This window comes from Styela clava, chromosome 6 (genome assembly GCF_964204865.1).
Source record: "Styela clava chromosome 6, kaStyClav1.hap1.2, whole genome shotgun sequence".
Classification (NCBI taxonomy): domain Eukaryota; kingdom Metazoa; phylum Chordata; class Ascidiacea; order Stolidobranchia; family Styelidae; genus Styela; species Styela clava.
The window spans coordinates 15,935,910-15,951,864 of record NC_135255.1 but is presented as its reverse complement, the minus strand read 5'-3'; the positions used below and the strand labels follow the sequence as shown (position 1 = coordinate 15,951,864).

The window sequence follows — 15,955 nt, the reverse complement described above, 5'->3', positions numbered from 1 at the left end:
AAGGTATCCAATATTAAGGTATCCAATTTATGTGAAAAAAATTATTAGTACCAGCCTGAAATCAAGCAAAATGGATTATCACGGCAAACGTAAAACACCTCTTATGTTGTAATATGCAGCTGGTGACTTCGTATACAATGGCAGAATAAGTCTGGGAAAAAATCATCAAGATCAGTAGAACTCCATCATAAAACACAGGGTGGTATCGCTCACCACATTTCTTTTTTGCTGACAGGTTTAGTTGCTCCACCGAAAATTTTCATTGATATGGTGCAACGTAATTCTGATTTTTGAGATAAAGCATCACCCATCAGTCAATTTATATTCTTGCTTTGATCACGCATCATAAATCCTCACGCTGCAACTTTTTTATGATCCTTTCCTTCCTGAAAATATACTTATCTCTAATCAAAATTTACATTCCTTGACAAGTCATTACTGTATTGGGTACCTATAAAAACATTTACAACTTACTCTTTGCTGAACAATCGTAGCACAAAGCGGCTCTCTACTACATCTACTCGTGGGAGCTTTAAAGTGAATTTAAAATCTTACTGTCAATGTGCTTTCGAGTGCTGGACCGGTCCTAGGGCTTTCCCACTCAATTTATTGTTCTTCTATTTTGTTTTGTAATCTGCATTCTATTAGTTCTATAGTCAAGTATATCGTGTAATATTCCATGTGCACAACTAACTTGAATATTTATAGGTCACTCACTTAATCTTGACGCGTGACAGCGCCGTCAGAACACAGAAAAATGCAGAACGTCGCTCGATGATTTTCGAAGCAATAATCTGTCAGAACCTAGTCGAGCGTGAAGGCGAATCCAACATCGGAACCAAATTTTCGTAGTTACACGGGATTCTTATACACATATAGGCTTAAATTACCATATTGAATAATAAATGCGAATAAAGTTTTTTATGCCTAGTATTCACGAACGCGATTTTCACTTTCCCTAAATCTTCACTGTAGTAGTCATAATATATATGGTGGGCGAAATTATCAACTATTATTTTATCGTCTATTGCTGATTATGGAGTCGAAATAAACTTATACTTATATAGGCCTACAGTATACTTATACATAGTTTTGCCCATGTTCTTTGTTCACAGTACCGAAGCCATCGACCATGAAAAAATAGCGGACCAATATTTTATGAGTAAAATCACAGACGATGACGTCAGCATTTTACTACTTACTTTTGTCATGTTTTTCCCTGGTAAACAAAGACTGAAAGAGCTGAATTTAGCATATTTTTCTGCGTCGGTTTCAGGTCTTTATACTGCTTATATGAAGCAAGTGGTAGGTGAGGGTCTTCGATAACAAAGGAGTATGGCTGCGTCTTATGCCACAGGTGGGGCATCGTCAGCAACACCTAATAGAATCTTCAAAATAATCGTCGTAGGCGATTCTGATGTTGGTAAAACTTGCTTGACATTTCGTTTTTGTTCTGGACATTTTCCAACAAAAACTGAGGCAACTATTGGCGTTGATTTTCGAGAAAAAACTGTAGTCATTGATGATGAAAGGCTGAAATTGCAGCTTTGGGACACGGCGGGCCAGGAAAGGTTTAGAAAATCGATGGTGCCACATTATTATCGAAATGTTCATGCTGTAGTATTTGTTTATGATGTCACAAAACAAGTGTCATTTGAAAGTTTACGAAATTGGATAGATGAATGTGATAAATATGCACTTGATCGTTCAATTCCTCGTATCTTAGTTGGGAATAAATGTGACAAGACAGACGGTATTCAAGTTGACACAAATGTCGCTCAAAGATTCGCAGATGCCCACATTATGCCACTATTTGAGACTTCAGCGAAAGATGACAGTGAATGCAATAATGTTGAAGCTATATTTCTAACTCTTGCGCACAAACTAAAAAGCAGTAAACCGATGATGGGAGAAGAATATCCCAGTGTAAAACGAGCAACTGTGCTTTCTATTGATAAAGAAGTTCTTCATTCATCTGGAGGGTCAGGTTGTCCTTGTTAACTCAAGTTCAAATTTTATAAAGGCAGGGGACAACTAAAACAATCACAAACACTGCCCAGTCTTCACTCTGCACCATCAGACCATGCTATGAGCATTGTTTAATTCTGCCTCAAGTTATCGAGCAGTAATAATTACTCGATGAATTAAATTACAGCTGTATATAATTTTATTTGTTTTATTTATGACCATCTGAAATGAGTCGCAAACCTTTGATTTGAAAACTCATAAAAAATATAAAACTGTTAACCATAGTCAACATTTGCGATGTATGGAAATCGACAAGGAGTTTTTATTTTTAAAAGGATGCTTGAAGACTGAAGTGCATCTTTTAATTTACTTGCTCCGCTTCTTGTCCAATGTTCACATTTCCCAACAAGCCTCTGGTCGCATTGTATCGATCTTTCGTAGGGTTTAGGCCTCCAATCCTAGTTAATTTGAAATTGCATCTTGCATTGTGTATTTGGCAAAGTAATTTTTATGTGCGTCTTAGCATATCCAGACAAAAACTATTCATGTCATTCAGCCAAACTCTTCATACAACGACGTCAGTTATGTGGAATTACATAATATTACATTACCTTGTAGCCCGTTTTTCTAATCACAGTGACTTTAGCTAATTCAAGTTTCGCATCAATCTATATTTACTGGCACATAATGCACTACCTTAATTCTGTATGGTTTCTATGGCTCTTGGCTCTCCAGAAGTAGTCTGTAGCTTTGTTCATAGATGGTTCTCCTTTACTTTTGAGTGAGTGAACATGACATTTGGGTTAATTATTCTAAAACTAGAGAGAGATATGCTAATACGCACAAGTAAAAAGAGTATCATTGTGATACGCATTTTATATATTTCCATAAAAGTACAGAGATACATGAAGTCATAGATCAGTTTTTCAGTTTCTAACAAAAATATTTCGGTCACAATTAAGTTAAAATAAGTGATGCTGATTTACTTGGGATTGAATTTCACTATTATGACAATTTTAAACTTTTAAAATTATGTGTAACTGATTTTGTAGTTGTCCCTACCTATGGTATTACACACATTGCTCCAAGCTTTCTAATACATTTTAGAAACTGATAATTTGAGACTGATTTTTTCTGATAATTTTATTGTTAACAGTGGGAATGTTATGTTTTCGATTTGAACAACAAGTAATTGAAACGATCGTATCTTTCAGTTTACAATTGGTAGCCCTACGAATGATCATGATCAAATTCCTAATATGGTTCATATAATTGACTGTTTTTAAAAAATCTGGTTGTTTACAATTGGTTTTTCATTGTGCACTTTCATTCATTTCCCAGTTTCATTGCAAAAGCCCCTTCATATAGTATTGCATTAAGTTGTTAGTTCCAGTCCTTCACTTATTTATTTTATTTTCATGGTGTTATATTGTAATGATATTTTAGTTCATCCGTGATGGTTTTGTCTTTCTTGGGATCCACAACAGAGCCATTTTCATTTCTGATTTACATCGGTATGTTGCTCTGTCCTCGTACCTTTTAAAATCCAGAGTCTCACTTCTTATAAAATCTCTGAATATTCAAAAATAAAATAAATAAAAAAATGAAATATCTGAATATTGTTTTCCTCAATGGTACATAATTATTATTTATTTTGATGTATTCATCAATATCCAATTTACAGAAATTAGAAAATTGCATCAAAAGTCAAATTTCTCTATGATTGAGTCATAAAAATGCAAGATTTTGAGACTGAGTATTTGGTCAGTGTTTATAACATAGTTTTCCATTCTTAGTGGATTCCTATGTGCACATAGGATCCAAGGTTTTACCTAACTTTCCACCATGGCTACATGCAGTGTGTCTCGAATCTCATGCTTGCCGTTAATTTCTTCTTCAACTAAGGTTGTAAAATAATTCTTCATTTTGAACTACCGGTATTATTTACTGTTAACAGTAATTAAACAATATATAGATGAGCCCTTCTATTCTCAAACTTAGCTCATGGATACTACCTGTATAAATAATCCTGTTGGTTCTGTGCTTTTTCTGGATTGTATTCTTATCCTTCACAATGGCTTCTTATTTTTTCTTGTTTTGTGTTTGTTGTTTGCAATATAAGTGCGATATTTTGTTTTTATTTTGAAGTTTTTCAGAATAACTATTTCCTAATAATGAAAATGAATTTTTGAAACATCTCTGCCTATAGATAAGAAATCATAACTTGAGACTGTTCTGTTTATTTTGCAACCTCTGTTCTTCAGCGCTCTCAGAGAATTTTCTAGGAAACAAATTGAATTTTATTGAAAATTTACCAGTGAATCTATCACTCACTATATTGTGAGGTTTACAGACTTTTTGGCCCACATTCGTTTTAGCCAGAGAATTTTTCCTCGCTTTTGGAATTATATAACATACAAATACATGTTGATTTATAGCACCGGCACCATATTATGCTGCAATTTTACACAACCCTTACTATGCCCAAATTTTCTGCTAATCCCATTAATTTGTATTCCGTGGTGGTTGATACTAAAACACCTCCTTTACCGCCCCTCATTTCCCAATTCGCTTCAGGCCTTAATGAGATAGCTGAGGAATATGGAAAGCATTTATCTAACAAAATCCGGCTATTTATGATCGATTGAGTATGCAATTGTTTTGAACAACATTTCAATTCACATGAAGCAGAATATCAGAGCAGACCGATTTTAAAACTGTTATGACTTATTTATTCATAATTTTTGATTATACATTTGTTGCATTTTTACCATGGATCAGTTGAAATCTTGAATAAAAAATGCCAAAGTTGCTTATTCTAAATCTAAGAAACCTATATTAGCATCTTGTGACAGCCACCATTGAATTGGCATTAAAACTCTTCAAGTCCTGTAAGATAAACAATTACATTCAGTACACTGGGCAAATAATGAATTTCATCAGAGAAAAGAAGCATCATTTCAACTGATAAAGTACATTAAATTAAAGCAACAAGCCTTTCAACGTGCAGACCACATTAATAATTCCATATGTGACTGTTCTTTTGTATATTTTAAATGTTTCGTATGCTTGTCTTATGCAATTAAATATGTTGTGTACAATTGGTGTTATAAATATTTCTAGGGATAGGATTTACACATTTATCCAGGGGAGAGGAAAGGCGATAAGACGGCTTAACCATATGGCGAACCACGGCCTCTCGTCCGGTTACCAGTCCAGGTCGGGTGTGGGATTGGCTTGTTATTTGTTTTCCGAAGCGTGGACTTGGTGGTCGAGGAAGCCGTAACCGACCAGCGGTTATGTGAACTACCCTATGACGACGACGAGTCCAGCAATTCTCTCGTCATATTTTCTCACTACAACTTTTCGAGTTTTCCTTTTTTTATAATACTTCGTTCGTTCGTTCGCTAACAAGAATTAAACAAAGTTAGGGTGTTTATTTCAAGTATATTAACCTTGTTTAGCCAGTATTTAAAATGCAACTCATTGGACATAAGATTAACAACTACATAAACCGGCGTCTTCGCTACTGTTTACCCGAATTCAACAAATTACTAATCTGCCTATAGTAGCATACCCACACTTTCCAATTTGTAGGGGCGTGCTGAAATTATTAACCAGACACAACAAATAATTCTAATTGTTTCACAAGGGTTATTGTTACGTAATGACAGGGTTGTCCAGAACGGTCCGAATATCAAAGTATTCGAATACATTTTTGGCTGATTTTCGAATAATTCCGAATGATAGCCAATTTTCGCCGTAAACACGGTGTTTCGTTTTCGCGGGAATCTTCAAACGAATAATTACGCTTTGTCAGGAATTGTACTGACGATGAAATAGAATCGGCACTTCGGTTGTTTATATTCTGTACGAGCGTCCGTCGCATATTGTTGAAACACCTTTGCACGGTTGTGTGGTGGACATTACAGCCATCCCTATACACGACTTCTAATTTACACATTCATTCCCATTACATTGTTAAGATACCCAATAAATAGTCGCAAGTCGATTTATTAGGAAAAATAATGCATCCTTTTTCTCGTTTTTTGTCAAATAATTTTGATGATCATAGTTAAGAGCTTCGACTTTAAACTAGGATATCTGTTGCACAAAATATTCAAATACATGACCGAAAACCATCATTCAAAATTATTATGCCCTATTAATTTAATTTTGTTCAACGTAACCCATGGTTGCCTCGACAACCTGTGGACATAAAATGTGTGGTAAACTACCCGATATTATTAATTTTTTATTCCTATTTACGCATTTACAAAAAAATAAAAGTAAAATCTAAGATACTACCGGAATTTGTGGACATAAAATGTGTGTTAAACTGCACGAATTATATTTAATTTCTGATCAGTATTTATAAAATAATAAACGTATTATGTATAACACAAAAATACCACCACAATACGTGGACATAAAATGTGTGGTAAACTGCCCGAGATTATTAATTTTTGATTCCTATTTTGTATTTTGTGGACACAAACTGTGTGGTAAACTGCCCGACTTACCAACATTTTAGTAACGTTAATAGACTTAATCAATACGGAAAGGCATTTTAAATTGTAGTATCGTCGTTCATGGATTTGAATATTTTTCGCAACACAAAATCATCCTAGTAAAAAGTCCACACTTTTAAATACCAACCATTATCCAAATTATTTTCCAGTAACCACGGCAATCCATGGACATAAATTGTGCGGTAAAGTGACGGAATATAAATAATTTTTGATTAGTATTTTCATACTCACGAAAAAGTTGTCACAAGCCGGATATATATTTTATACTTTATCTCGCTTTTTGGCAAATAATTTGGATAATGATTGGTATTTGAAAGTATGGCATTTTTACTAGAATAATTTTGTTTTGCGCAAAATATTCAAATCCATGACCGATGCCACTATTTAAAATGCCTTGCCCTATTAATTTAATTCTGTTAACGTAAAAAATGAACTCATTGCTATTTTGTTTATTGTATGCAAGTTGCTTCACACACTATAAATAAGCTTCCCTCATCTGATTTTATGTCCGAATGTATATATTCGAAATTTAATATTCGAAGATAATAATTTCGATTGTATTCGAAATAGTGAACTATTCGGTATTGGCAATCCCTGCGTAATGATAATGGCACAATTTCCCGATATATATAATTGAAAACCGTATGTAACATTTGGAATATGCTTCGCAACCCACCTTGAATAGCTTCGCGACCAACTGGTTGGGAGGCTCTGATTTATTCAATGCTGTATATACCTGGCGAATATTGTTCGCACAACCAAATTTCAATTAGCATTACGGGACTCCGATCATTTACCGTGTGTCAGTGGAAATATATTTCTCCCTCTCATACGCGATCCACCTTTGTGTCTTTTTTGTTTATATAAACGATTGGCAAACATTGCGTTTCCTTCGTCGGGTGAATTGGCGGCCTCCGACGTTGATCGTCGTTATGTCGTAAATATGAGTGAGTAATTAAATTAATTGTAAAAATTAATGAACTAATTGAATAGCTCTTAATCCCACAGATTCTTCTATCCATATTACAAACGGGTTAATGTATTGTTTTATGAAGGAAGATTTGTTGCTTTTTCAAGTTATATTTCTATGCATATGATTGGCCTGTGGGCAGATCTAAAAATTGATATGTGGAACTGAGTCGTGAAAGCGCATTATTGCATTGGTCCTTTTCAAATTGCTACTGATGTCATCATGACTCAAAGATGAATTGACAGTATCAGCAATGAATTATATAACAGGATGAATTCCAAATAAACACAAACAATGGCAAATTGATGAGGCGACTTCAACGCCTATCGGCTATCGCACCAAATTGCCTGTTAACTGCCCCAATCTTTTTGCCTTATGGAGTTTTCAAATTCAAACGCATGGCGAAATCTTTCTCTATAAGTAGGCCATATGTTTAGCCGATACTAAGCTATTTAATCCGGTAATCTAGTGCATGGTTTCCCAAACTGGGGTCCGCGACGACAACACAGGGGGTCCGCAGCGATATTAGGAGTCTGGAATATATATATTTCACTGTCACATGAACGAGATAAAGAGGATCCTTGCGTCTGTGAGGAAGACCTCCGCCACAGAGCTACATGGTCAGTAATAATTGACTATGCGTTATTAAATTATCACCAGTCGAAAACTTGTGCGACTTTGCCAAGGTCATTTGAGCCCCGTTGCGGCAAGAAAGAAGCGTGAAACCGAGTTAATTGTGTGAGGCTATCCAAGAATACACAATTAAATTAGTTCCACGTATTCAATTAGTACCGACACTCCGGACATCGAGGTGCAAATAGGTCATAATTTTATCGCATTGCCCTTAGCCTACTAATATTTAACGTTAGTATGTACGGATTCAGACTTTCATGAGTTCTATTTCAGCCAAACCTATATAAAACTGTATAGAATCGTTGACACAGAGTCGGGCCTGTGAATTTTCTTGTCACAAATTGATTCTTCACATTAATGCCATTTGTGTTGTTGTGTTCTAAATCCAGATGAAACATCATCCATCCTTGTTGGTTAGGCACATAAATTGATACGCATTAGCTGGGGGTTCGTAAAAAATAGGATTCACGAACGGGCCCAGCTGCCTAAAAAGTTTGGGAAACACTGCCTAGTGAGTACCCGCGTTAAGGCGATCTTGGCTCTACCCAACCCGCTTCACATTCCTACATATTTCCAACTCCACATGATTGCCTCCACTCCTTTCCCCACCCTATGCCTGTTCGTACCTACCTGATTCCTTGCCTCTTCTTATGTCTAACTAAGCATACCTGTCGGCCCTAACTGTCCTACCCAACCCGCTTCCTAGTGTCTCTCTAGGTCTGACCATACCTGCCTGCCCACATCCAACCCACTCCCGTCGTACTCTGACCATACCCGCCTGCTTGCACCAACAGCCGTCTCTTGTGATGTATATGCGTTCGAATTATGCCAACGAAGTTAGGTCGGAAAGCATTCAATTATGTTTGTCATCTAAGGGCTACGTTTTTGTCTGAATACCTGAATTTGTCTGAACTAGTAGCTCAAAAATAGGTAGATAACAACTTCATTCCTCCTATTCAGGGTGAGTCGCTGCTGGCTTCGGTACCCGCGCGGGCATAAGGAAGTCTGGGTCGGTAGTTGTCATGCGGTTCGTTGTGACCTGTTTATATACCTCAATAGTTGCGCCTGGCGAATAGCGGAACTCGTTTGGCGCGACCCCCTCGAAACATTCCGCTTGAAAGTATCAAAACTAATTGGGCGCAGAGGTTTTGGGAAACGGAGGTTAAATATGTAGATTCCGAAATAAAAAATCCCGAATAGTAATTTTGCGGCTCAAGGAAAGAAAATGCAGGTATTTTGCGAGTGATAACATACGGTTTTTAACATTCTGAACTAATGTTAATCTATATCGGTGGTTCCCAACCTTTTTTTTTATATCGCGTCACACTATTGAGCTATTCGAATATTCGCGGCACACCTATCACAAAACATAAACATTTTCTACTCATAAAGCAATTTTTTCTGTAAATAATGAAAAACAAAGAAGATCAGATAAGATTCGTCAATAGTTTAACACTTTTTGTTTGCGCCTTACAAAATTAATTTACAAAATTTCCGAAAGGTGCGATAGTCGAGCGTAAACAAATAGTTCATAGTTGCCGATATTATAACTGTTTTCCTACAAAAATGTACACGATAGCGCTTCGGAGCGCCTCTTGATATTGTAAAAGATGCGCTGCTTCACAAGTAATACGTGGTCTTCAAACGCACCGGCGATCACGCGCTTCGGTTTTGCTCGCCCTCCCCCTTTACACGTTACCCCTCATTATTATCATAGGTATCATATTATTATCCTGATCATTCAATAGTGTTATTGTCGTCACATGCGAGAGAAATGAAAGAGACGAACAAACTGTATTCCATTACAACAATTATTATCGCTAAACACTAAATAGGTTTGAGGTTGTTATAAATAATTTTCACAGCTGGACGTAGCTTTTCACGTTATGAATTTCGTGCGAGGCCCGAGTATATTTTGATGGCAAAGACCATAGCATTTACTATGCCAAAACGCTTATTCGACTTTTCAGACCGCAGAAACTATCCGAAAAAGATAACAGTATTTGGGTCCGAAATATTCGTCAATTCCACCACGCTTTCGTGAAATAGTGCAATTTAATAAATTTAATGAATGTTTAATTAATAAGTTTCATTGCATCAGTGTTTGTGCTACCACGCGTTTCGCTTGATTACTGGCGTGATTACGGATTGCAAGGGTGGGCAAAATAGAATATATTTCTAGGATCGAATGTTCGTAACAAATTGTCGAATATCGGGCATTTTTAATATATATATATACAACACATTCTGATGTGGGTGAGCTATTTACGTCCGTCCTCTTTTGTACAAGGACCAATTCTTACGCAACGTCGGAGTTTGGTTTTATATTTCCGAGAGAACTATGCGTTCATATTAACGATGTATGTTAAGGAACAGCTATTGAGGAGTGAAGTCGGGATTTTATTCCGATTTTTATTATTTCCAATTATTTATTTATATTACATCTTCTGCCCGAGTTTCAAATTAAAACGCTCGTCTGCAAGTCGATATGCTAACTTCCAAATGCCTATTAAGCATTGGAATCACTTGAAATAAATTCAAATATGAAATCTCTTCGCGACACACTAAAGGGTACTCCCGTAGTATGTTAACCAAGATGGCGGACACCGGAACGTAGAAAGTGTACCAGGCTAGGGTTAGGCGATAATTATAGGTACAAATACTACGGGAATCACTTGGCTAGTTTTCAAACTCGTAATTGAACTAAAATAAGGAAAAAACCCTAACCATAACCTGTTACTAAGGCTGGGAATGGTTAATCGGTTAACCGATTTTAAATGACATTATTGCATTGGTCCTTTTCAAATTGTTACTGATGTCACCATGCCTCTAAGATAAATTGACAGTTAACTATCAGCAATGAATTATATAACGTAATGAATTCCAAATGAACACAATCAATGGCAAACTGACGAGGCGACTTCAATGCCTATCGCACCAACTTTTCCCTCTAGTAGACCGTTAACTGCCGCAATCTTTTTGCCCTATGGAATTTTCAAATGCAAACTCATGATGGCGAGATCTACATATTTCTTTATAAGTAGCCTTACCATATGTTTAACCGATTTTAGTAAGCTTCCCCACCGTCCCAAACGGTAGTCCTAAAGGTTCCGGTCATACAGTATGGAAGTCATGAATAATTTTTTATTTATATTTTATTACAATAATTTAGTATTAATATAAAATTGTTTATCTTTTTTAATGGAGGCATCCGATTTACCACTGATTAGCAACTCACTTTACTAGTTCAGAATGAGAGAGATAGAGCTACTGTATTGCCATGTTACAGTTATGATACGAAGTATAAACCCTGCGTTAATTTAACATCTATCTATCCGGTCGTTGAATCATCAAAAGGCTGAAAAATAAACACAGGTTTTCTGATGAGTTGAAGCAAGATTTCCATTATTTGAAGCAAATATATGGGATATTTTGATAAGACAGCTAATTTTTATGTTCTATCATAACAAATAAGCCATTTAATCTGATTCTCCACTGTATACCCAAGCTAATGCTATTTTGGCACTACCCAACCCGCTTCCCACCCTTACATATTTACAACATCACCTAATTCATTTCTTACCCCTCACATGTGGAGGTCTACACTCAACCCGCCTCATGGTGCCCCTCAATCTCTCACCCAACCCACCTCCCAGCGTCTATTATGTCTCACCCTACCCGCTTGCCTACACCCAACCCACTTTCTGGTGTCCCATCCGAGATGCCCGCCTACACCCAACCCGCTTCCTAGCGTCTCCCTACGTCTGACCATACCTGCCTATAACTAACCCGCCTTCCAGAGTCTCCATACGTCTGCCCATACCATCAATGCGTCACCTACCTAAGTCCGGCCAACTTGCTAACATGCCCCCATGTCTGATGATAGCTGCCTTCTTGTCCTATCAGCCCCCTCCTAGCTTTTTTGTGATTTATATCTGGTCGAATTATGCCAACGAAGTTAGACGGCGTCAACGTAGGGAAGCAATAAATTATATTTGTCTACATCTAACAATAAGTGCAACTTTTTTGATATCCGAATACCATAACTAGTAGCTTAAAAATACCATTATAACGATTACATTTAACCGGCCGACGGCAGTTCAACGTTCAAATATAATTCTACCCACAATTTCGACCAGGTTTACGAGCTACAGCAAGGCTGGAGAGAACCACCGTTACGGCCAACAAGTCAATAAATCTGCCAAGATTTATATGCCCCACACCCCACCGATGAATGTTAGCATAGATTTAAAAATTACCATCTGGCGACCCAAGGGATGTTATGAAACGGAAACCACAGGAGTGGAACGTAACTGTATGAACGTATGAAACTGATACTGGTCCGAGACGGTTCGTGAAAGCGGCATCTCGGGTAAAATCACTGCAATCGTTTTTAGCGTACTTAAGTTTCTGTTTTCTTAACACAGGCAACCATTATCAAAGCATTCAGATATGTTCGACTGCATTCAAAAATTGTTAATTTAGTTATATTAAAAAATCGGTACTCCCGAAGTATGTGAACTAAGATGGCGGACACCAGAACATAGTAGCCTACGTGTACCAGGTTAGGTTTAGGCCATAATTTTATCCCAATTTTAGTGCTATTACGAGTTCGCGGAATAGCAAAGTGACACCCGTAGTATTATTACGTGAAATTATGGCCTAACCCTAACCTGGTACGCATACTGGGTTAGGCCTACGGTGTCCGCTATTCGGGAGTACCAAAAGTACAATTTTGAATGTATTGACAACGTTACAGATAACAAGTAGGTAACGATAATAAAACTTTTAAAATCGAGTAAGGGAGGGAAAGCGAACACGTACCATTTCTTTTGACAACATCTTTTAATCTAAAATCTGTACGTTTTGAACTTAACTTAATAAGGTTGTGTTCGCTTTCCTTATTCTGTAATCAGTTTTATTCATTTTTTTTTTCATCTTTGTTTTATCGTCTCTTATGCTGTTTTTGAGGTCAAAATAAACTTATATTTTTATACGCGTCTTCTTACTTGATTGTACTTTCCCAATTAATGTAGCATGATTGTTGCATGCTATTAATAATAACTAAATGCCATAATTGTTGTCGAATATGACCGCAGCGGCAAAAGTGACAGAGGGACTAAAACTGGCGAACAACACGCAAAACTACCAAAAGAGGGAACGTTTACAACCGTGTTTGAATATCTGTCTGATCCACGGCATAAATTCCAACTGTCACTTCATTGTTAACGTATTGTTGATTTGTAATTGTTACGGAAATAAACAAGGAAATCGATGCCCGGGGAAACATCCTTTAGCTCTACAGCAGGGGTCGGCAACCTCCGGCCCGCGAAGTAATATAATCCGGCCAGCGACACTTCACCCAATTATAGTAACAAAACAGTTGTTTTGGCGATTATATTCTTTACGTAACAGAATTTATTGTGAGACACGTGTAGACTAAATTATATTATAATCCAACAAGCATAAATTTACAATTACTCGTTTAATAATTTAATTACAATTAGACAAATGGCAACAAAACGCAGAAAAGTTCAAGCTAAGTGCAAAGGGTTCGATGGCGCCGAAAATATTCAATGGAATTTTTTGAGATGCAATGCAATGAGGAAATAAATCTATATTCTAGTGATGGATGCGTTCGTTCGGTTTCTAAAAATATGGGCTGCCCGACAATCACTTGCAACTCTAACTTTTTGTCCCCTGAGCGACAAAAGGTTGCCGACCCCTGCTCTACAGCTTAGGCCAGGGGTCACCAAACTTTTTTGACCGCGGGCCGGGTATGACTCAAACTGTGTTGAAACGGGCCGGATGAATATTCTTGTCAATGCAATATAATAAATTCACAAAAGTTGGGAAATCCATTCAACAATATATCTTCTACATTTCTGAAGACTTGATTCAAATTCTATGTATATCGCAGAATATAGATCAGGAACATCCTAGGAAAACAAATATGAAAGATTTCAATATCTAAACAACTATCCTGAGTTTAGCTGGTATCAAAACGTTTCTGTCGTGAATTAGGAATTTTCAAAATCCGCTTTTTCGCGCCAAAAAATATACGCATCACGTTTGCTAAGTACCGTTATGCAGTGTTAGAAAACCGCGTACCGGTAGAGAAATTTAGCCTATTATGTCACAGCTATTCCTAGACTAATTTTTCCTTACTACTATTAAAACTACAACTCCTAAGGACGCAAATGATGATTGACTTATTTGATTCATACTTAAATTTCCGAAACACAACCAAAAACTAACGAATAGCATTTAAAGTCGCAAAAACGAAATATTGTTTACAACCACGACTGAAAATCTATCAGGGTGAAAAAAGTGTCTGAGCGGAAGCGAAAAGAAATATTATTACGTCACGTTTTTGCATCTTGCAGATTGGCCAATGTTACGAATTAAACAAGGAAGACGATGCTCGGGAAAATCTCCCTTGGAAAAATATTTAGCAATGTTTGCGTGTTATTGCGGGCCGGACCGGCCCGCGGGCCGTAGTTTGGTGACCCCTGGCTTAGGCCTTTGGACAGGGCTGTGCAACCTTTTTCGTCTAGCGTGCCAAAATCGGTTAAATTTAATGACAACATTTTTCCGCCGCGTGCCGGCCAAGATTAAAAACAATGCTTTGCTACTTTCAAAGCAAAAATACACAATAATAAACTATTTAAACATGTACAGACAGATTAACTATTAGTGTAAGTATCTTCCCGACAAATAGATTTAATTACTTTTCTTATTCTATCTAAGTGAGACTTTTGCTGCTTCATTACCGCTGATAGAGATTTCACATTGGGTTTATATTTTGTAACTTTCAAAGAAATACACGAACTACTGGTTTCATCTTTCAGGCTACTCCTGTTGCGAGACTTAATAAGGTTTATAACTGAGAACAGAGATTCACAAGCATATGTCAGTATGTAGATGAAAACATGGAGAGTAGTGCAGTTGCAAAGTTTTTAAGACACGAAAAATTCGCGAATGGCATCCCGATTTCCGCACTTCTCTCTTGTATTCGCTTCCCTTATCGCTTATATATATTTCTTTCAAAATTAATTTATAACAGTAACTATACCCGATATGAGCTGTACAACTTCACAAATCAAGCAGAAATGACGAAAAAGGGCGACACATAATGAACTATATTACGTGAGAATATAGCCAGGTGAACCCTGCGCCCCAAGGCCTCGCTCGCGTGCCGAATAAATGCACTCGCGTGCCAAGTTTGGCACGCGTGCCAGGGGTTGCCCACCCCTGCCTTAGTATTATACCTTCCGATTATACACCCACTACAGCACTAGAAGTACTTTAGGTACGAAACTACACTAGACCCGAAAATAATGTGGTTCTGTTATTTTAATAATTTTTACATAATACTGTCGGATAGGACAGTAGGATCTACATATTTATCCCGGGGGTGAGCCGGTGAGGAAAGACAGTACGACTGCTTAAACCAGTCATTTGTTTTCAGATGAATACACTTAATTCTGCCAAGAATTTTAACCTTTTCGCCTCGCCGCACACAAAGGTCAAATTCTACTAGCTTCACAGCGGTGATACCGAGGAGTCGAGCAATCCTCGCGTACATAGTAACCCCGCATAAGATTCAAACCTGCAAAGCCACGCATTGTAATCAGATGTGTGGTGCTGTGGTACCGGTATTCCTGTATTCCTAACGCTTATCATGGTGCACAACACTGTCGAGCCGCTGTAATATCTGAATTGAGCAGTACAGCAATACACAATGAGATAATTTATTCTGTACTCAGCCATGGGGATTAAGATTCTTTACTTAGTTCTTGGTTGTACTTGTATTTGCTACAAAAACACCATAATTTTACTGAAATGAAAT

At 37.1% G+C, this 15,955-nt stretch overlaps 1 protein-coding gene across 1 annotated transcript; it reads left to right on the top strand.

Annotated features, from left to right (window-relative positions):
- Window positions 1-1,149: 1,149 nt before the first annotated feature.
- Window positions 1,150-3,537, top strand: LOC120330819 (putative Ras-related protein Rab-33). Its single transcript, XM_039397764.2, has one exon. The coding sequence runs from the start codon at window positions 1,336-1,338 to the stop codon at window positions 1,999-2,001; it is 666 nt and encodes a 221-aa protein (XP_039253698.2). The 5' UTR covers window positions 1,150-1,335; the 3' UTR covers window positions 2,002-3,537.
- Window positions 3,538-15,955: the final 12,418 nt, after the last annotated feature.

Bases quoted from the DNA above. Each gene is read 5' to 3' on its own strand.
- LOC120330819 (XM_039397764.2), top strand. From the start codon at position 1,336: ATGGCTGCGTCTTATGCCACAGGTGGGGCATCGTCAGCAACACCTAAT.